Source organism: Castor canadensis, chromosome 6 (genome assembly GCF_047511655.1).
Source record: "Castor canadensis chromosome 6, mCasCan1.hap1v2, whole genome shotgun sequence".
NCBI lineage: Eukaryota > Metazoa > Chordata > Mammalia > Rodentia > Castoridae > Castor > Castor canadensis.
Window position 1 is genome coordinate 147,835,627 of NC_133391.1, and position 22,402 is coordinate 147,858,028.

At 38.4% G+C, this 22,402-nt stretch overlaps 1 protein-coding gene across 3 annotated transcripts in view; it reads left to right on the plus strand.

Annotated features, from left to right (window-relative positions):
• The window catches only part of Adamts12 (ADAM metallopeptidase with thrombospondin type 1 motif 12), a 326,530-nt gene that overhangs the window by 163,945 nt on the left and 140,183 nt on the right, over positions 1-22,402 (plus strand). For all 3 annotated transcript variants that reach the window (XR_012449198.1, XM_074077647.1, XM_074077648.1), the window contains exons 4-7: positions 3,144-3,340; positions 4,291-4,374; positions 14,384-14,508; positions 17,526-17,675. Coding sequence is in view for 2 of the 3 variants with exons in the window: in XM_074077647.1 (XP_073933748.1) it covers positions 3,144-3,340; positions 4,291-4,374; positions 14,384-14,508; positions 17,526-17,675 (556 nt within the window). In the remaining variant the exon portion in view is untranslated. The remainder of the gene's footprint in view (positions 1-3,143; positions 3,341-4,290; positions 4,375-14,383; positions 14,509-17,525; positions 17,676-22,402) is intronic.

The window sequence follows — 22,402 nt, forward strand, 5'->3', positions numbered from 1 at the left end:
GCAGAAACATTTCTCCTGTCAAATATGGTATCATGCCATCAAGACACAGGAGGGTCAACCCAGACAATATGATTCTCTCTCCTTGCTCAGTCCCACCAGGCCCAGTTCAGATCCTCCCACTTCTGCTGAGATTCTGGCTTTGTCAGGAATTGAGCTCATATCTATCCCCTCAGGAATTCTTTGAAACCTAACATCTTCCATATTCTCATGTGGTATTACCTACAATTAGATTGGATGTTGTAATGGACAAGGATCATGTCAATTAATTCTTTGCCTCTATTCATAGGATGGAGAGTGAGGCTTGCCCATAGTGCATAGTGTTTGTGGTTGCTGTAGCAGAATCAGACTTGACTAGATACAGGCTCCTGTGACTTTGAGAAAGTTACCTAATCTATCTGAGCCTCAGTTTCTGCATCTATACAATGTGACATTAGGGTTTATCGCCAACGGAATTATCAGCACCATTAAATGAGGTCTTGTGCTATGTGTTTTGCATAGGACCTGAATTTCAGCAAGTCCTTAACATAGGCTTTGTTGAGAAGTTCAAAACAGATACATGCCTTTATTAGATCCTATTTCTCACTTCCACATTTCCTCGTATTTAACCAAGTAACTCACCAGATTATTTGCTGGAAAATGAATGTAATTAAATGAGTTTAAAGGTATTCTTTTTTAAAAATGGCTTCTTATTTTAGTTAGCTTGGTCTGCTATAACAAAATGCCATAACCTGGGTTTCTTAAATAGCAGAAATTTATTATACATTTATAGAGACTGGGAATCTGAGATCAGAGTGTGGACAGATTTGGTGTCTGGTGAAGCCCCTCTTCCTGATTTCTAGATGGCTACTTTCTTCTTGTGCTCTGATGTGGGGAGGGATTGATGGAGGAAGTGAGAAAAAGAGGAAGGGACGTAGGGAAAGAGAGACAGAAAGAGAGAGAGAGAGAGAGAGCACTCTGGTATCTTATAAGGTGTCTGATGTCTTATAAGGACAATAATCCCACAAGGAAGTCCCTATCTTCACAGCCTCAATTAAACCTAATAATCACCCAAAGAATCCACCTCCAAAAGACAGGAAGGTGAACAAGGGAGAAGGTTGAACCTAGTCTGTGTTGATAGGATTTCTATACTCAATCCAGTCTGCTATTGCCTTTTCCAGACAACAGGAGGCAATGTGGCTGGCTGGCTAACTTTTGACATTGAAAGCATATAGTGGTTTAAAATTATTTCCATGAGCTTCCAGAAAGGATGAGAGACTGATGGGGGAATTAAAGAGAAAGTGGAAAGTTAGAAACCATTGAATCTTTGAAGATTTCTTAGGAAGTTCATTCTTCTCCAAGAAAAATAAGTAAAAAGGGAAAATAGAAAATTGTTATACCACAGATGAGGCTTTAACCATCTTCTCATTTACAAACCTCCATAGGACTTCCCTCCAATGTTTACATAACCCTGGATTAGTTAGACCAGAGAACAGCTTTATTATTTACAATAATAGAATTTGGATTTATTTAGATCTACTATAATGCTTTATTTCTGCATCAATATTATTTAAAATGAGCTAACTTCATAGATAGTGAAACTAAAGAACCAACTCCACAAAGAAATGAGCACTGGGGAGAGAGAAAGAAGGAAATGGTTTTAGTTGTCTGAGTTCAGTGTCTAATGCTAGGCATTAGTAGTGGGCCTTGTTTTAGATGCTTTAAAGAGCAGAACCAGAACAAAGAGTGGGAATTATAGGGAGGGAGGTAGGTTTCAGTTCAGGTCACAAAAGAACTTCTGCTCTGTGTGTGGTGAGCACTTCCTACCTTCACCAGAAGTGTTCAGGTCAAGGCTGGATGGCCATCACCAGACATTACTATGGGAACATAGTTTTGCCACTTAGCTCCCACGTTCTGCCCCTGCCAGGGCTACAAGGCACGGATTAGGGAGAGGCAGGAAGTGAATGTGGTTCTCTTTCTAAGAGACGTCTTCAAAGACTAGGTCACTGCTTCTCCATCAGCCAATATATCTTTCCTCACTCATCCTCCAGTTCATCTTTCTTCAACTCTTTAAACAATTCTAAGCCCACCAAAACTATCTGGACTTGACTACCATTTGGGTTAGATATTTACTTCCCAGTGAGTGAAATACCATTTTATTCTATGTTGGTTTTCAGTGAACCTCTTCAAGTAGGATGTGGGTCTTAGTTACAGTATTCTGGGATTTTGAGAATGACTCCATACAGCTTCTGTCCAGTTTTCATCATGATTTTGTAGCATCTCCTAGATTCTGCCTTCACAACCATGATCCTCACATATCGAATCTTTTTCATACCAAAACCTATTGGTTACCTTGATATTTTATTGTCCTTCATTAGATCTTTTCTAGATCATTTTCACCCTCTTTAAGTAGGATGCCCAGAACCTCTTGCGGTTTTCTAAATTACATATCCTCCAGTTTTATGCATCTTACTCCGTGGGAGACAGTGTGGTATACATGAAAAATATATTAATGTAGGCCAGAGAAAATCCTGGATCTCCTACTAACTGGACAGGCTGAGTGTAGGTGGGAGATTACTTAACCAGTCACTTTATGCATCAATTTCTACATTTGCAAAATGGAGAAATGCATGCTTTCAAACATTTATGAGGATAAAAAATCTGACATTTGTAAGCTTGGTAATATTGCCCTACCCAAAGTAGGCACTGAAAAAGAAAAGCAAAGCTCTCATTTTTTATTTATATATATCAAGAATGAATGGATTTATCTAGTTGCTGTTGTTTGAGACAGGGTTTTGCTGTAACTTGGGCTGACCTTGCACTTGCCATCCTCCTGCCTCCACCTCCTAAATTCTGGGACAACAGGCATGCACCATCACATCCAGCTTACATATAGCTTTAATAGTGAAAGACATACTTAATGAAATAGGTCATAATTATTCTAAAGAAATACTTTTTGAACTTCCCTGAAAGATTCGAATTTTGATTATGTTGTTCATATTCATTTAAATTGATCTCTTCTTCTATTACACGCATGTTATGTAAGAACATTGCACTCATACTTCACTAAACATAAATTAAACTTACAGCCTTTCATCTTTACAAACACAAGTGAATGGTGTATGATATGTGAATAATTAGCCCACTATCTTCTGTTTAATATTCAGACAGTCTTGGCACCTCTGAGAAGCAAGAGCTACGTAGAGAGAAGTGGGAGAGGAATAACTTGCCAAGCAGAAGCCTCTCTCGGCGCTCCATCAGCAAGGAAAGATGGGTGGAAACACTGGTGGTGGCTGACACGAAGATGGTCGAGTATCACGGAAGTGAGAACGTGGAGTCCTACATACTCACCATCATGAACATGGTATTTGGACTGCATGGGGCAGGGTAGCTGGGGAATATGTCATTAGGAATTACCTTCCTCCTATCAAAAAAAAACAGATTTTTTTTTTGGCTGGATGTGGTGGTTTTCCTGTAATCCCAGCACTCTGGAGGCTGAGGCAGGAGGATTAAAGTTTGAAGCCTGGGTACATCAAGAGAAGCTCTGTATCACACAAACACACACACACACACACACACACACACACACACACACATGCACACACACACACACACACAGAGGGAAAGAGAGAGGCAGGAAGAGAGATTGAGGGAGAGATATTGAGAAAGAGAGATTTGTATTTTTAATATATATAAACACACACACAGAGCTATATAAGTCAGTTTCCTTCCTGAGTAAAAAACAATGGAAATTAGGACAAATTTTTCTCTCCCTTAAAAATGTATATCTTGAGGGAAATTTGTAATTTATCAGTTGAATATTTCCATTAATATTTATCAAGTGACTCAATCCTTTTAGTATGACTTTCTGTCAGTATACAAATGAGTAAACTGAGGTAAAGAAATAGAATGTGATCTCCTTAATTTAATAAGAGTTGAATTATACTGCAATCCCTAATTTCAAGCTTCCTTTGTGTTACTGATATGTTTTGCTTTCCCAGACTGTTTGTCCTGTTGAAATGAGGAAAGGTATTTCCCTGAGTAACTTATAATAAGAGGGAAAGACCCCGGAAGGGAAAGGATCAAAGAAGAGAAAGCCCTCAATGCTTCAAGCACAGAGCCAATAAATCCCCATGAAAAGGTGTCTTTAAACTCCATAATGTGGTTTGAGATTAAACTTTTCTTTGAACTACACCAAGAATTCTTGATCTATAAGATAAAGTATGGCACAGTGTTGTTTTCCCCCTCTGGTATAGATGTGTATCATTTTCATGTGAAGCTAATAGTTGCTAAGTTTTCCATTTCTGATTCCAGGTCACTGGGTTGTTCCATAATCCAAGCATTGGCAATGCAATTCACATTGTTGTCGTTCGACTCATTCTACTTGAAGAAGAAGAGGTAAAGAAGAGTTTCCCCTGCACTCCACTCTTCTCCTGAATCTTCACATTTCCTACCTCCCCTTTTTTTTTTAGGAGAGTTCTTGATAAGCAAGAAAGAGATCTCCACATGGGTGTTTGGAATTCCAGAAAGAAGAAATATACTATTTTTGTGTTACTTTATAGTTCAGCAATCTTGGGTGGAAGACAGTAAACATTTCCAAAATCTACATAGCTGAAACTACCTATCATTTCATTAAATAACATGCAAATGAAACTAAGAGCAGTCACCAAGAATCCTCTGCAGTGGAAATAGAGTAATCACACTCTGGTTTCAATAAAAGTTAGGAAAAACATGGAAATGCTGAACCTTTTATGGGTTAATTTACCTGTGGTATGTTACCACACATATTTATTAACACTCTCAGATGGGCTTCTTGTTTGCCTTTGGGGATTTCATTTATTCTCACATGCTGAGATTCCTAATTGATGCCTGCAGCCAAGACCTCTTTCTTGAGCTTCCAAATCATGTCTAGGTTCTTACTTGACATCTCAACCGAGATGTGTCACAATCTGATCAATCTTGGAAACTTAATAAATCTATAATAGAATTCTTCATTACTTTCTCCTCAAATCATCTCAATTTTTTTCCTCCCTCCATTCTCAAAATTGCTATTTTATCCAACTTGGTAAATGCTGCTACTGTGTATGCAACCAATTGCATAGGCCTAGGAGTCATTCTTTTTCTCAATCTTTCAAATCTGTAATATGACTATTCACCATTCATCATCTCTACAGGTATCACATTGGTTTAGATCTTACCATGTCTTGAACATTTTTCACATTTTTGAAGTGAATTCCCCAATGGTTTTCCTATTTTTTGCCTTGCCTTCATAACCCATTCTCCATGGATGAGCTATCATTTTAACTATAGCCATAATTGATCATCGTAAATACAAACTGATTTGCTCAACTGCAAAAAAAAAAAAGATGAAACCCCCCCAACTTTAATGGATTTCTGTCTCTTTTATAACAAATTCAAGTTTTCTTTGACTGTCATCAGTGTCTTCACGATATTGCCTGCACCCATCTTTCTGTTCTTTCCTTATGCTACTCTCTCCCTGTGCTCTACCCTCACACCCTCTGGACTTTAGATATGTTCTAGAACATACAAGACACTTCTCCGCCTCATGGTCTGTGCACTTGTGTCTTAAACATCCCTCCCCTGTTCTGCCTATGGCTGGCATCTTCTCATCCCTCAGGCCTTTGTTTACACGATAATCTTCGGAGAGTATTCAATGACCAATCCACTCAAAGTTGGCCCTTCTTACTGTTCTCCATCACAGAATGATAACACAAAAATTCCACTCACAATTCACTAGTATTTGGTGTATTTGTTTACTACCTCTTTTTTTCGTTATATCTCAGCACTTAACAATGCTGGGTCATAAATAAGTGATCAAAGTACTTGGGACATAAATAAATGAATGAAGTGAAATTTAATGAATGAAGGACCCAGCCAACCTTGTGAAATGCCCTTGCAATCTATAGGGCTTAATCGGCAGCTGACATGTGAGGAAGAGCATTATTCAGAGCGCCTTCAGCAAGACACCTGTGGTCAAATGCCAAGGCTTTACTGCTTCCTTAACAGCAGAACTTCCCACAATCAGAAGACTATTTTAAAAATAATCTCTGGAGCCTGGATCCATTTTCCTTCTCTCCCTTGCCATCCCTACTTCCATTTATATTCAAGACACAGTTTCAATGTCTTGGAATACTATTGGGTATCTTGTTTTTCTTCTTATGATTCAAAACTTAAAAACAAGACAAAATGAAAACTAGTTATCTTTTCAATGTCTGACATGGCCTACCTGATCCTATGGGAATATAACATTGATTACTACTTGTTATTGATTAGAGTCTAGATGTAATAAAGTTAGATGCTGACTTACAGAAAATTTATAGGATACACAATGGTTTTTGTCCAGTAGAGATTAAAATGATTTGTGCCCACTAAAGAAGATAACCCCAAGCCTATGGTTTTTTTTTTGGCCTGTGGAACATTAACTAATTTTGTATGGTTAAGTAATCTCATTCCGGCATGTTTCCCACTGGCTGTAGTTGCATCATTTTCTTGTCTATCTTTATTCCAGGTTTGCCATCCTGCCTATCTCCCCATCAATGAGTTAAATATATCTTTACCACATGCACACTATATATTTGTATAAGAATTATATTTTTAACTTTTTCAAAGCTATACTTTGATACCTTGGAGTACAAATTTTCACTCTTTCTTAATGGTTGAGCATATGTACATGCTTACCCACAGATGTGCAGGAACAATCAGGGTTTTCAGACCAAAAAAGGGAAGGTTCCTCTGGATAGGCGAAGGAAAAACTTTCACCACCTGCATTACCAGGTGCACCCCTGGCAGGACTGTAATGTAGCCTGCATGGACCAAGCTCCTTAGAATTCCACATCTCTTTGTGCTCAGGAAACAATACCACTAGGGCATCTTGATGCTGGTTTCTTGCTGCCAGTGAAGTTGTTCAGGATAAAATGATCATACACTACCTCCCTGAATTGATCAAAATTACATTGTTTTGATTCTTCCCAACCTGGTTTTGCAAGTGCAAAGAGACACAAATGATTTGCTGCAGACAGCATGGCTCCCTGCCTCCCCTTGCCAGAGTGGTACAAGGTTCACAGTTGACAACAGAATTACAATTCACAATTCTCATTTTCCTGATTCCCAGAAAATGGTTCAAATTATTCTTCACATTCATGATGAATAAGTAACCTAAGCAACAGCAAAAAGCATTGATTCCAGCCTTTACCTAACATCAGGGTGTTAGAAAGACACAGCAGAAAGTATAGAGTGAGGTATTGGATTGTGGCTACTTTGAGCAGAGATCTGTGTTCTCATTCTGTCTCCACTATCATTCAGTACCCAACTCAGAAAGTCACATCATTGTTCCATGCCCCATCAGACATATAGAAAATGTTAGCCACTGAAGATGCAAATATAAACATAATTCCTATTTCCTGACTCAGGAGCTTAGAACCTACTGTCAAAAGCTCAAAATCAGAAACTTGAAATGGAAATTATCATGAGTCTAAAAACTACACACCTGGATTAGGGAAAAGAATTTGGATGTCTAAACTGAGTTTTAGGGAATAAGAAGGAATTAGCCAATGAGCAAGGACATTTCCAAGTAGAGGAACCTCCCAAAGCACTGGCTTTGGTGTTTAATCTAGCACTTTGCATATGAAGGGCAATGAACACATCACTGATATTGAACCACAGAATGGGAGGATGGGAGATTTCATTGTGATAGAAAGAAAATGGTACTCATGCTAGAGGCAATGGATATGGTATTCAATCAAAATATGCCCACTTCTACTAACATCAGTCTTGTTTCATTGAGGCCTGTCTCTGTATATGACATCACAGTCCTTCCGGGTATAGAACCCAGACATCTGGCTACTCTCACTCTCCCATGTCCAGACCATCATGAGGTGCTACCAATTTTATCTCTATTTCAACCACTTTAATTCAAGCTAGTTATCTCTTTCCTGGACTATGATTGTAGGTATATATTTTCTGGCCTACTCAAAACTAGTTGAATGCCTTTCAATTCTGTTTTCTCATTGTAGCCCAGATGATCTCAAAATAATAATCTGATTATATACATCCTCACTTCTATGCACCATAAGATTCTGTTATTTACTCTCTTAGCACTGTGCATTTCTCTTCATAGTTTTGCATCTATTTGATTGATAAAGTTTTCCCCATTATTTTGTAAGACATAAGGGTTATGAGTAGGTCTGCAGTTTCTCACCACTTAGCCCTACTAATATTTAATTATTTTAAATATTTTTTTCAATGATTAAATAAAGGAAAGATTAAGTGAATAGAGTCCAGTATTCAGTGGGTAAAGAGGAGAAATCAGCAGTAGCAAGTCATGGCAGAACTTGTAGCCATAGAAAAGAATTTGGATCTATCCCATAAGAAACTTTGGATGTCTCCAAAACTGACAAGTGAAATGGAGAGGAAAGCATTAGGGAGACCACCTTGGGGTTCTGTGGAAAGTGATGTGAGGTTTGGCATATTGGGGCATATCCCTTTCATAAGTGACTTTCTACAACTTGACTTTCATTTTCTAATCTCATCTGGAAACTAACACTGCTTTGGACTTTGTTTTCTGTTGTGAGTTCAAGAGACTTTGAGGTTAAGCTACATATGTAAAATGCACCCTCCGTATTTCACCATATCTGGAGAATAAATTGGGTACTTAGATGTGGATGCTTTGGAGCATCTAGAGTCTTTCTCAAAGATGAGGTGACAGACTTTCAGCGCTCTGGTGTACAAAACCTTGATCTGGAAAAACAAGCCAAACCTATCAAGAACACCAGAAGCCAGGAAAACAAAGTAGTTTCAGGTATAAGACAATTTGCTCTCCCTTCTCTCCTGCTTCCATTTAGCCCTGAATAAACGGAGCCCTCATTGCATTTTATAACCCTAATCTTAGCTTCAACTTTTAACTCTCCTCAAGACTTAGAAACAAACTTTCTTTCAAGCCCTCTCCACTTTAGAACAACTTACCGAATAACTTTTCTACCAGGCATTAGGGATGAGACTAGACTATTCCCTCCAACTTTTGTAAGCTGCTTGACATTGTGAAAAGCATGGGATTGACAGTTGTTTCCACTACTTTCTCATCTTTGGTGGGTTACATGACTTGTCTCTGCCTCCATTTATTCATTTTATAAAATGGGGTTATATTACTTCATAGGGTTGCTATGAGATTCAAATGTGTTAATTCCACTTAGCATAGTATTTGGCTTATAGAGAGGGCTCAATGTTTTTTTATTTGTATCAGTCTTATTGTTCTTATTATCATTGTCATCATCATCATTTAGTTCCTACAACAACCCTATAAACTTGTTAGTATTGTGCTTATTTTACAAGGTCTTTAGAGTACTTGAAAAGAATCAAAGTCTGAAGGATGAGATTAGGATCATAAGAAGTTAGGTACTTCTTTTAAGAATAGAATAGGAGAGCAGGGGCAGCACTTGCCTACCATGCAAAAAGTCCTGGGTTTTATTCCCAAAGTGGAGAAAGCACTAGTGGCTCACACCTGTAATCCTGGTTACTCAGGAACCATTGATCAGGAGGATCGCAGTTCAAAGTCAGCCCAGCAGATAGTTTGCAAGACCCTATCTCAAAAAACCCTATCACAAAAAATTAGGCTGATGGATTGGCTCAAGGTGAAGGTCCTGAGTTCAAGCCCCAGTACCACAAAAAAAAAAAAAGAAAAGAAAAGAAAAGAAAAAAGTAGAATAGAGACAAAGATGGGATGCAAGTGAGCTGGATAAAGTCAAGTGGAGCCCACGTGGTTATTCCATCCAGGGCTGAAGCCCAAGGGTGTCAGTCTGGCTTAAAGGAATAACAGTAGAGCTGACTTCATGGAGAATTTCATCTTGGTTTACTGAATGACTTAGTGTTGAATTTACTCTGGAGTTAAAAGCCTGTTGATTCAAGTTTAGGCTGATGGTTTCTATCCTCACCCTTTCTGCTGATGTATAGGTTTGTAATAACCTTTGTAATTATTGCTCCTTCAGAATAAATTTTAAAATGGCAATATTTTTAAGCCTATTTCTTTTTAAAATATCAAGTATGCTTTTCTTTGATAGTCAGGTGATTTATTCTTTAGGTACAATAGAATTTTTCACATTTTACTTTTTACTGCTTGTCTCTTCTTTGGCCATTATCTTTCTTCTAATAGACTAAGCCCCAGCTAGCAGAGTTTGGTCATATTGTGCACCAAATCAAACATTGCTACTAGGAATTCCAGAGAAGTCAATAGCAAATTTTTCCATTATAGGGACAGCATACAAAGGAAAGAACAATTTATAACAAAAACCATGTTCTTGCAAAATCATTTCCTATGTCCATTTGTGATACTTCTGTGAGTTGTGGCTAATTTGCTGCAGGTCAGCTCCCTATCCTATAAGGAATTATACTCAAATGTATAGGAAAGGGGAAATGGGAAAAGAATTGGACTAGCTTGAGAAGATGGGGTAAGAAAACAGGAACAGAAGCAAAAATCTATTGTTTTTGCAGAAGAAGTAAGAAAAAACTGTGGACAGAATTGGTTTTTACAAGCTCAAAGAATGATCAATTTGCTTTACAGGACTGTTTAGCAAAAGTCTTCCCATATTTATTATGAGCCAGCATAATCTCTTTGGAGTCCTTTTGCATCTCGTGTGTGCTTAGGGCCCATGATCTTAATGCATAGCTGATAACCCTTCCCAGGGCTCCTGTGACCAAGTGCATTGAAGAAACTAAATGAACAAGTGGGTTTTTTTTTTGTTTCTTTTTTTGTATTTAACCTCCTGGGAGACTGAGAGATGAGATGGCTGAAGGGACAAGGGGAGAAATTATGCTCAAGGAAAGCCTTCTTGAAGAGCTATGATATTTACTGAGAAGCAGATATGTATCCTGAATACCTTTTTACCAAACTTGCATTAAATGCCACATAGTACAAATTAAAGTTCTACATGCACAAAGTACCCAGCTGTGACCATTTACAACACAGTCAATTATGTGCTTGCTTTGTCTGGAAGAGGAGCCTACAAAAGCAATGGAGAGAAAGAAACTAAGATTTTCAGAGTAGATTTCAGGGAATAAAAGATGCTTTTTTTCATCAATGACTGTCCTTCAAGTTATTTCAGAATTGATCTTCCAGGAGAATTGGGATGAAAGAACAATCCCTCTGTTGAAACTCTTTTTACTTTTCAGTCTTTTTCCTTCTTACTCCTTTCTCAATAGTCCCACAGCTAAAAAATCTCAACAACCATGCAGACCTGGCCCATATATTTAGGTGGTCCAACCTGAAGTGGTTTTCACTACTGCCTGATCCCCAGTTCTTCATTCTCCTCTTCATTCCTCCCAAGGAATAAGAAAGTTCTGAGATTTCATCCACTTGCAGACAAACCAGTTAGTCTGCCACACATTCATGGATGTGATGTGTGCAGAAGACATGACACTCTTGACTCAGAGGCAGAAGACTTTATTACTTATGGCTGAGGATATGGTATGAACTTTGTGTTTCTATATGTCCTTCTTGTCCCATACATCAAACAGGGATGATGTGAGCAGCCCAAGTGTATGCTGTGTACACAGTGGCTTTTTTGTCACAGTTGAAGAGCCCCAACATAAGCGAACACTATTTCTTGAAAGTGATTGTAAGCAAACTTGGCCAATTTTTTGCCTGAAAGTAAGCCATTCATTACCTTATTTGTTCTGGATATAAAGAAATCTGCCCCCTTCTCTGGAGCTTATTATCTTACACACTTTTTTTTCATTGCTGGGGATCAAACCCAGGGCCTCATGCATGCTAAGCAAGCACTCTACCACTGAGCTGCATCCCAAACACCAAGATTTTATGAATCTTTTGTCATTTTGACAATAGCCTTTCTAACGGGTGTGAGGTCACATCTCTTCGTGAGTTTAATTTGTACTTCCCTAGTGGTTAGCAATGTTGAATATTTTTAATATACCTATTGACCATTTATGTGTCTTCTTTTGAGAAATGTCTATTCACATTTCCCCTATTTTTTAAAATTGGCTTATTTGTTTTCTTGCTGTCCAGCAAAACTTATTGAAAGGGCCATCTTCCATTCCATGAATTGTTTTCTTATCTTTGTCAAAAGTTGATTAGGCATATTTGAGTCATCAGCTTTTGGGTTCTTTGCTCTGCTTATCTGTGAATCTATCTCTGCACCTATTTTGCACTATCTTGGTTATTGTAGCTACACAGTAAACCTTAGTATCAGGTAGAGTGATTAATTTCATTTTCTTTTTCTTTTTTTTAGAATTGTTTTAGCCAATCTAAGACCTGCCTATAAATTTTAGAATGTGTTTGTGATATCTATAAAAGCCCTTGCCAAGAGTTTGGTAGGAATTACCATAAAGCTATAGATCAGTTTGGGGAGAATGGGAATATTTACTAAGATGAAACTTTGAATTCATGAAATGATATGTCTATTTATTTTGATTTTTGATTCCTTTTATCAGCATTTTGCAATTTTCAGGGTACAAATTCTGTACATGTTTTGTTAATCTTATTCCTGAGAATTTCACTGCTTTGAAACAATTATAAATGGTAATGTTATTTTAAATTAATGAGTGTCTCTCAAAGAACACATCCCCCTCCCCCAAAAAATGTAAGTTTAAAAAGAGATCTAAAGGCTGGGGGGATAGTCCAATGAAGTACTTGCCTACCATGTGGTTCTGGGTTTGATCACCAATACTAAAAAAAAAAAGAAAAAGAAAAAGAAGACCTGAAACATTTGGTCATAGTTGGTGTTTTATTTTATAATTCACCTTCTTATCTGAAGAAGGATAGGAAATAGAACTGAGGTGATATCCAGTGAGGCTGGTGACCAAAACCACAGGCTTTATCTAGGAAACTTTATTCTCAGATTTTTGTATTTAGTATCTAAGCTGAGTAATCTTAAATTAGTTTTTCACATCTCTGAACTTTAATTTCCTTTTATTAGAAAGTGAACATAGCAATGCTGTCATTAAAAATAATTCTGAGTAGATGAAATTAAATTAAATTAGATAACATATATAAAAGTATTTAGCACATATTAAGCAGTCTCCTTTCTTCCTTTCATTGTCTCTCTTTTCTTTACACTTCCCCTTCCTGATTCATGCCACCTGGCCAGTCCTTTATAATGGGAGAGCACCATATGCTTCCATCTAGGGAGGATCCCCATCTAGCTACAGCTTGGCTGGTTGAACCAGATCCCAGCTTCTCTGTGTCTTACTTGTCCCCCAGGACTCCTTCACATCCTTTGCCTTATACCACTCTGTTGGATGATATAGCAATAAGGATCATTAAATAAGGAGGTCTGTTTTTTCTATTTAGTTCTTTATGAGTCTGCATTTTCATGACATGAAGGTGGTCTGTGCTAGTTAATGAGCGTGAGCAGGGAGAACGGGGCATGCCTCCACAGACAACTCAGGCCCCCTGAGCCTTGTTTGATTTGGTTGTGAGACTCAGAAAATACAGAATATTAGGGAAGCAAGATCATAGCTTGATGCAGAGTTCTTGGTGGAGCCTAGAGTAGTAGTCTCAGCTGAGAGTGGCCAATAGAGATGGTCATCTTCCTAGAAGAATCTGCCTTGTCCCAGAGACAGCTGTATGCAGATGCCACAAAGAGCTGGGAAAAGGGAAAGTAATTTCTCCTTTACAAATTCAAATTTAGCTGGGGTCCATCTAGAACTAATTATGTCTTTTCCTTCTCCCTGCTTGATACATGCTCATCTGGCTAATATGAAATAATCCCTCCATTCCCATCCTCGGTAATAGCTGTGGGCCAGATGAATGACTGGGGGGCTGCAATGGACCTTGGAAGACCTTGAAAGTGCAAGCAAAGGGCATGTACAATAGGATCCTAATTGTTGACAGATGAACCAACATCCCAAGTGGTCAAAGCCTGGAGAATTTATATCACTCTCTGCCCTCCACCCATAGGTAGTAAAGCAAGATGAAAACCATGGGCAAGAAAACATACAGTGAAACCCCAGCATTTCAGGATACCTCATGAGGAAAGGAAACTTTCTTTTGAAAATCTATTTATTTTCCATTAGAAACTGAAATACCCCTTAGAATCATATTGGCTTAGGTTTCAGAGAACCACTAGAAATAGAACTCCAAACACTTATTGGTATTGCTAATATATTTTTAATTTCTCTTCAAGGACTGTTTGTCCTGCTGATAATTTCTGTCCTGGAGTTCTCCCTTCCAGGTCCTTTTAATGGAAGTAATGAGAGTGATAGTGTTTAGAGCTGAGGGTTAGTCCAGAGGAGTACACTGGCAAAATTCCTTCCAAATGTTTGATGTATCCAGCCTGAGATTATCTCTCTTAAATGCTTTTAGGGACTAATACTTAATGCAATGATCCCTGACCATAGTGATCTCACCCACACATATCTCTTCCTCTTCTTTCTCCAGCAAGGACTGAAAATAGTTCACCATGCAGAGAAGACACTGTCCAGCTTTTGCAAGTGGCAGAAGAGCATCAATCCCAAGAGTGATCTTAACCCTGTCCATCACGATGTTGCTGTTCTTCTCACCAGGTACCTCAGAGACTACTTGGAGCCTAAGGGCAGCAAGTTAGGGAGGACTGGCAGCTGAAAGGCTTGCCGGGTATTCACGTTAAAGGTTACTACTACTCTTTGCTGCTCTTGGTCATTTGTACACGCAGCAATTGTGGTCTAGTCAGCTCCGGACTCTCAGATCAGTGGAGGGGACAGGTCAGCACACTCACTAATATGAACAAGTTCCCTTTGCTGATAAGCTGTACCTGACAGCAAAATACAGGCCTCTTTCCTATCACAAAGATTTCATCCATAAAACTGGCTTCTTCAGATACTTCTGTAAACAACTAAGAAGTTGTTTGCAGATCCTTATTGGGAATTCTTTTTAACTCTTAACTAGTGGGATTTCCAACCCTTTATTCTTATTTCTTAAAAACTTTTCTACAATTTATAACATGCAACTGTCTTTATAGAAATCCACTTATTTTTAACCCATTCCTAACTAATTCCAGGATATGGAGAGTACATTCTCCCCTGGGTAAACAGAATGGTTTAGTTACACCCTTTTCCCTTTTTGCCCCTATTAAGTTATGGTTTTTTTTTTTTTAATCACAGATAGATCCTATGGTGCTAAAAAAAGAAAAAACCCATCAAACCTTCCAGGACCTATAACTGAAAAATCCAGTGAAATTCCCTGATCGACTTAAGTTCTTTGAAGTCTATGTTTGCTAATTGACTCAGTTTATTGAGTACCTGCTATGTACCAGGCATTGTTTTATCTAGACAAAAGAAGGGCTTACATTATAAGAAGGGTTAGTTCTCATTTGGCACTCAATGCAGATTCAGAGGTATCCAGAAATCTAAGGAGGTATTGTCAAGGAGGTTCCTTGGCCCTGCCCTCAGCCACACAGAACCAGGGGTGCTACTCATCAACCAAAGGGGTCATTGATCCTAATGAACCTACATTTATAGGTTTATGCCAAGGGCTTCCCTTGGACCATATTTGACCAGGTTTTAATACTTTCATTCGAAGGAGTGATTCTGGTGATTGAAGTTTCAGACCACTGAAAGGCAGAGATTTGGATATGGTAGGGAATCATTATTGTCCTTCATAGGTATCCTATACACTGGGATATCCTGTTAAAGACTCAGATGACAGGGACAAAGTATTCAGGGGTAGCCTGTCCTCCACAGAGACAACACATACCCAAGGCCTTCTTACACAGTGCTGAGAATATCAAGTCCTGAAGTTCTCCACCTCAGTACTGTTGCCCTTTGTGGCAGGATAATTGTTGTAGGGGTTATTCTGTGCATCATATTTATTTAACATTTCCAACTTCTACTCATAAGATTCCATTAGCACTCTCCTCCAAACGACATCATCTCAGACGTTGTCAAATGTCAGTTAGGAAGAGGTAAAGAGAAAAATCATGCTCCACTCCTCACTCCATCCTGACCTACATTGAAAACCACTGGTCTGAAAACAAACAAACAAAAAAACCGGATCAAATCAGGTAGGGAAGGAGGCACTAGACTGAGCGGTGCCACTGGGGAGCTATTCTGAGACCCACAGAAGCAGAACTCTCCATAGAGCTGCATTCGGTAGAACAAGGATTTGGCTTGAACCACACCCCATGGGCATCCCACATGGGCAGCATTCTGATGGATATTTGTTCTTATAGAATGTCCCCAGGGCATGATGGAGGTAGAGTTAATCTCTTTTAAAAGGATGATGAAGCTCCTTGCCCTCAAGAATCCCATTCCTCCAATTCTTTTCTTACTTCCTTTCCCCCTCTTCAGTGCTAGACACTTAGTAGGCACTCTACAAACAATTATTTAACAGATATCCTTCCATACCAAGCCGATAAAGTCAGTGAATTAGCAATGAGTGCCTTTCATCTTTTTCCAGCAACCCCCTGAAGCCCTGAAATAATAATAAGCACATCCTACAGCAGAGGTGGAAATGTATGTGATTAGTCCTCCTACAGAAAATGTTTACATGGGTTGTACAGTCTCGCTATCCAACACTGAACTACCCAGAAAGAGCAGGATCGATACTTTTGGTGCTTGTGACGAGATTGGGGCTGCTCTTTCTTAGTCCCACCCATTGCCACCTGGAGAAATGAAAACTCACACAGGTTCCCAAGCATGTATCTTTTCCATAGTCCAAGGGACACAAAAAAGCAAGAGACCAAAGGGAGCTAAAAATGATGCTCACACAAACCCCATGAGCTAAAGTTTACAACTAATTAAAAGCTGAGAACATCATTGGCATTTGTGCTAGTCAAGAGCTGTTGGCCAGGATTTTCTTCTTGTACTGAAGAAAATCAATGACAATTAATGGCTCTCTCAAAACACTTGTCAGTGATCGAAATAATTCCTGCCAGGGATTATGAGAGCCTCTTTTCATATTTAAAAGCTATAACTGGTATCCTCTGAGAGCCTAGAAGCATTTACTTTTCTCCCCAGGATCAGGAAGTAGTGAGTTCCTGGTGAAAAAGAGAGACCAGATGCCATAGGTGTGTGTGTGTGTGTGTGTGTGTGTGTGTGTGTGTGTGTGTACAGTATTACTGGATAGAAAATTGATTTGAATTCTGTACAGATTAATAGAACCAACTGCATTTTTCATGAATAAAAAAATTCTCAGATGATTTTTGAGCACAGACCAAGAAAGAAGTTTCATATTTAAAAAAAACCAGTTACTGCTGATTGTCCCTTACCTATTTAAAAGTCCAAATTAACTTTAATTTTCAATGAAATCTTTTGTTGGCCAAATCATATAATTTTGATTTCTAAGATAAAGAGCAAAAGCAACTCAAAATAAAATATTTTTCATATTTCCTTACATTTTAAAGGTCTTAGTGGAACTCAGCACTTAAGACATAAAGTAAAAATAAGCATAGCAAATTCAAAATTGATCCCTATATTCATATGGACTTTTTCATTTTAAAGAGCCATTACAGATTACATTGCTATAAGTTTACATCTGGGTATTTGTCCAGGATTTTTTTATGTATTTCTTTGAGTGCCTAGGAATCTCTTTTCTCTGCTTTCAGAAAAGATATCTGTGCTGGTGTGAATCGTCCGTGTGAGACCCTGGGTCTGTCTCACCTGTCAGGAATGTGCCAGCCTCACCGGAGTTGTAACATCAATGAAGACTCTGGCCTCCCTTTGGCTTTCACCATTGCCCATGAGCTCGGACACAGGTAAAGGACCATGAAAGTTGAGAACTACTTATTCACCATGTTCATGCATCGGTACCAGTAGAGGGGATGCAAAGCACCTTACACTGGATGCCGGGAGATTCACTTTGTATGGAGTTCCAGGCTTACCCTCCGAGACCTTTCTGCACCTTCATCTATAAAGTGGGGATAATGACATACTTCACAGCCTCCATTGTCTCCTCTGCCCATACACATCACAGAATCAACAAAGACCATCACAATTCTCTGAATTAGAATGGGAAGACCAGGGGTGAAGAGATAAGTTATTCCTGAATTAACTCAATTTCTTACTTCAGGAATAACTCCTGATTAGCTTTAATGGAATATTATACCACTAAAAAGACAGAATTTTTTGAACCCTTACTTTTTTCCACTGTGCTTTTCTTTGTGTCATGAATTCTCTCAACAACCTCGTGTTAGCTCCATTTGACTTGTATACATTAAGAAGAACACTGAATAAGTAAGAATTTGAAAATTGCTATAAACTTGGAAAGACCATTATGCAAACATCAGTTGATAGAATATTTAAGTTGTTGCAAAAAATGTGTGAATTTGATTAGCTGAATCCCTTGAGGGAAGGTTTCAGAATGTATGAGTGAAGGTATAATGAGGATTCTGAATTTGTCAGGTATCAGAGGTTCCCATGGAGGAAAAATCTTAGCTTGCTGGTAACTTCATTTGTCAGTATATTTGCCAGCCACAAATAAGAAAGCATTGTACTAAATTGCTTAGAGTTGGAGTCTCATAAACAAGTAAACCATACCCCCTACTTAGTAGATATCCACCAGCATCCCTACAGGCATCTACTCCCCATAAAGAAGGAAAAACAGCGGGGCATACTCTGAGTGAACAACTAGAAAAGAATCAGGATGGGGAACAAACATGGAGATGGAATTGAACCAGGGAAGGCCTCATCAACCTGACCTGTCTTACCATTTTCTCATATGAACTTTTAAAAATAACTTACCTACACAACAAAGCCAGCCCATTGCCTTGGGAACTGGAGAAAGTGAACACTTGTCTGGCTTTGCCATCAACCAATATTATGACCACAGATGATTCCCTTCATCTCTTTACACCTGTTTCCTCATCTGTAAAATGAGTAGGTTGAACCAGAGCATTTCTTAGGCACAGTGATTTACTGGCTCCTCATAAAACAGCCCTGAAGATAAATGAGATATATTTTAATATCCTTAGTTGTCAAAAATTCAGAGACAGAGCAGGCAAGTGACTTGCTTATAATTAAATAATGACTGGAGACTTGGAGGAGCTGAGAGAGAATGCTAATCTTGAAAGACCAGGTTGTAGTTGTTGGTGTATTAATTACAAAACTTGACAAGATGAAAGTTGCTGTCCCCAATCCTGTTATATGGAGGACAGCAGTGACAAATTGGTATCAACAGTGAAGAGATGCCAAGTGAATATAACGGTGTCAAACTAAAATGACTGCTGAAGACCTTCCCAATACCAGAATACCCAAGTTAAAGAAAAGTTGAGAAGAGTTAGCTTAATAAAAGGCATTTACAAATACTTGCACCTTGTGTTCAGAAGATGGAGTCTGTTTTTGTTTTTTTTTTAAGAGGACGGATTCTTTATATTCTCAAGTTCATTGCTATTGCTTTGTAATATAGTTTGAAGTCGGGTATTGTGATACCTCCAGCATTGCTTTTTTTGCTGAGTATTGCCTTGGCTATTCATGGTCTCTTGTGTTTCCAAATGAACTTTAGAGTAGATTTTTCTAGCTCTGTGATGAAAGTCATTGGGATTTTGATGGGAATTGCATTAAACATGTAGATTGCTTTCGGTAGTATAGCCATTTTTTACTATGTTGATTTTACCGATCCGTGAGCATGTGAGATCTTTCCATCTTCTGTAGTCTTCCTCAATCTCTCTCTTCAGGAGTTTGTAATTCTCCTTGTAGAGTTCATTCACATCTTTTGTTAAATTTACTCCTAGGTATTTGATTTTTTGAGGGGCTATTGTGAATGGAATTGTTTCCATATATTCCATTATTCATTCTCAGGAATATATTGGTGTATAGAAAAGCTAATGATTTTTGTAGGTTGATTTTGTATCCTGCCACCTTACTGTAGCTGTTTATGGTGTCTAAGAGTCTTTGAGTGGAGTTTTTTGGGTCTTTAAGATCATATCATCTGCAAATAGGGATATTTTGACAGTTTCTTTACCTATTTGTATTCCTTTTATTCCTTCTTCTTCTTGCCTAATTGCTCTGGTTAGGAATTCTAGTACTATGTTGAATAGGAGTAGGGAGAGTGGGCACCCTTGTCTCGTTCCTGATTTTAGGGGGAATGGTTTCAGTTTTTCACCATTAAGTATGATGTTGGCTGTAGGTTTGTCATATATAGCCTTTACAATGTTGAAGTACATTCCTTCTATTCCTAGTTTTCTTAGAGCTTTTATCATGAAGTGATGTTGGATCTTGTCGAAGGCTTTTTCTGCATCTTTGAAATGATCAAGTGGTTTTTGTCTTTGCTGCTATTGATGTGCTGTATTACGTTTATAAATTTGCGTATGTTGAACCATCCCTGAATCTCTGGGATGAAGCCAACTTGGTCATGATGTATGATCGTTCTGATGTGTTGTTGGATTCTGTTTGCCATTATCTTATTAAGGATTTTTGCATTGATATTCATTAAGGAAATTGGCCTATAATTCTCCTTTTTTGGAGGTGTCTTTGTCTGGTTTTGGGATGAGAGTAATATTGGCTTCATAGAATGAGTTAGGCAGTGTTCCTTCCCTTTCTATTTTGTGGAGCAGTTAAAGGAGAGTTGGTATTAGTTCTTCTTTAAACGTCTGATAGAATTCAGCAGTGAATCCATTGGGTTCTAGACTTTTTCTTTTTTTTGGGAGACTCTTGATTGCTGCTTCAATTTCTTTTTGTGTTGTAGATCTATTCAGGCGATTAATATCTTCTTGGTTCAGTTTTGGGTGGTTTTAAGTTTCTAGAAATCTGTCCATTTCTTCAAGATTTTCAAATTTATTAGAGTATAGGCTCTCAAAGTAGCCTCTGATGATTTCCTGGATTTCCGTGATGTTTGTTGTTATCTCCCCTTTTGCGTTTCTGATTTTACTGATTTGGGTTTTTTCTCTTCTCATTTTAGTCAGGTTTGCCAGGGATCTGTCAATCTTATTTATTTTTTCAAAGAACCAGCTTTTCAAGTTCAATCTAAGTTTGTAAAGAAAAATATATTAAGCAGGTTCTCTAAAAGCAATGCTGCCCCAATTTTGAGACAATTATTGACATGATGATCTGGGCCTAGACACATCCCCTTCGTGAGAAAGTCCATCTAAGTAAGTAAAGTCAAGGAGAGGCTTGATTCACTTTTCACATTTGAAAAGCCCCTCAATAAAGTCTAAACCTTGTAGCAACACTACCTGTGCACAAGGAGTTGAAGACTTTAAAAGAAAGAATTGTAGATGGTTAGTTATCATAAGTGATAGACTAGTGTTAGGCCCAATCTGAATCAGTTTGATTTTGTAATAAGTAAGGTTAAACTGAACACTAGTTCAGAGCTAGCTGATGCATTTTGGAAATAAGGCTACTATAGGATTCCCTAACCTCCACTTTTGTTGTTATTGTTATTGCTGTTCTGTTTCATGTTATTCAGGGGAAAATGAGGACATAGTTCTTTAAAAAAAAATCCCTTTATGTAAAAATCAGGTTCCTAAGAAAAGAACATGGAAGGCAGAACTAGTATACAATTTTTTAGTTCATTCAGAAACTGACCCTCAAACACAAATTAGAAAAACAATTATTTTATTTGGAAGACATAGGGAAGTAGGGGAGTGAGACAGGTAAGCAAAAGGGAGGTACTGAACATTTTCTCAGCTTCCATTGTGGTCAACTCAACCTCAATTCCATGGGTAAATTAAAAAAAAAACCAAAAGGTTTCACATTTATCCCAAACAAAGAGGGAAGAACTAAATAATTTTATGTTTATGATGTCCTTAACTCATTTGTTGAAGGCTGTTACTCCCTCTCACTTCTAGTTTGGTAGGCAAAGGCAGAGTATCTAACTTGGTTCAGAGAAACCAAGCAAAGAAGTGCAGTTGCTGGCAGCTGGCAGTCAGCTGGTGGTAAGCATGTTGGCAGGTACCGGTGACATTGCTATAGCTTAAGTGCCACCTCTTACAAAATTTACAGTCTGGGAAGATGAATCATACATACTTTTCCTATTCCTCCTATTAAGCATGATGAAGCACCCTAAGCACTGTGAAAACAAGAAGACTGAAAGATGGAAAGAAGAAAGACAGGGTGAAGAATTTAGGGCCTAAAGGTGACATGATGGTGAATTCCTTGCTTCTCTTTTTTCTCATATATGCCATACTTGGAGTTGATGAAGCCAGCAACGTGGAAACAGACACTCACACACAAAAACCCCCAACATAAGCCTGCTGTCTTTAGTCATAAGACCATGAAAGGGACAGACTAACAAGAAAACTTTTAAATGGTAACTTTTCTACTACAGCAAAATATCACTGAAGGGGTGGGATGGGGGAACAACACTATAGCCTCCTGCTTCTCTGTGCTAGCAAAGTCTGAGTGGGAAACCTAAACTTTAATCACTTGAGGCTATAACAAAGCACTCAACAACATCACTTGGATGGTGTCAAAAAGGTCACCTAGGGAGGTGGGATTTGATCCCTACAGGGCAGTAATGAGTATTCCCTTAGCTCCAGCCCTGTGG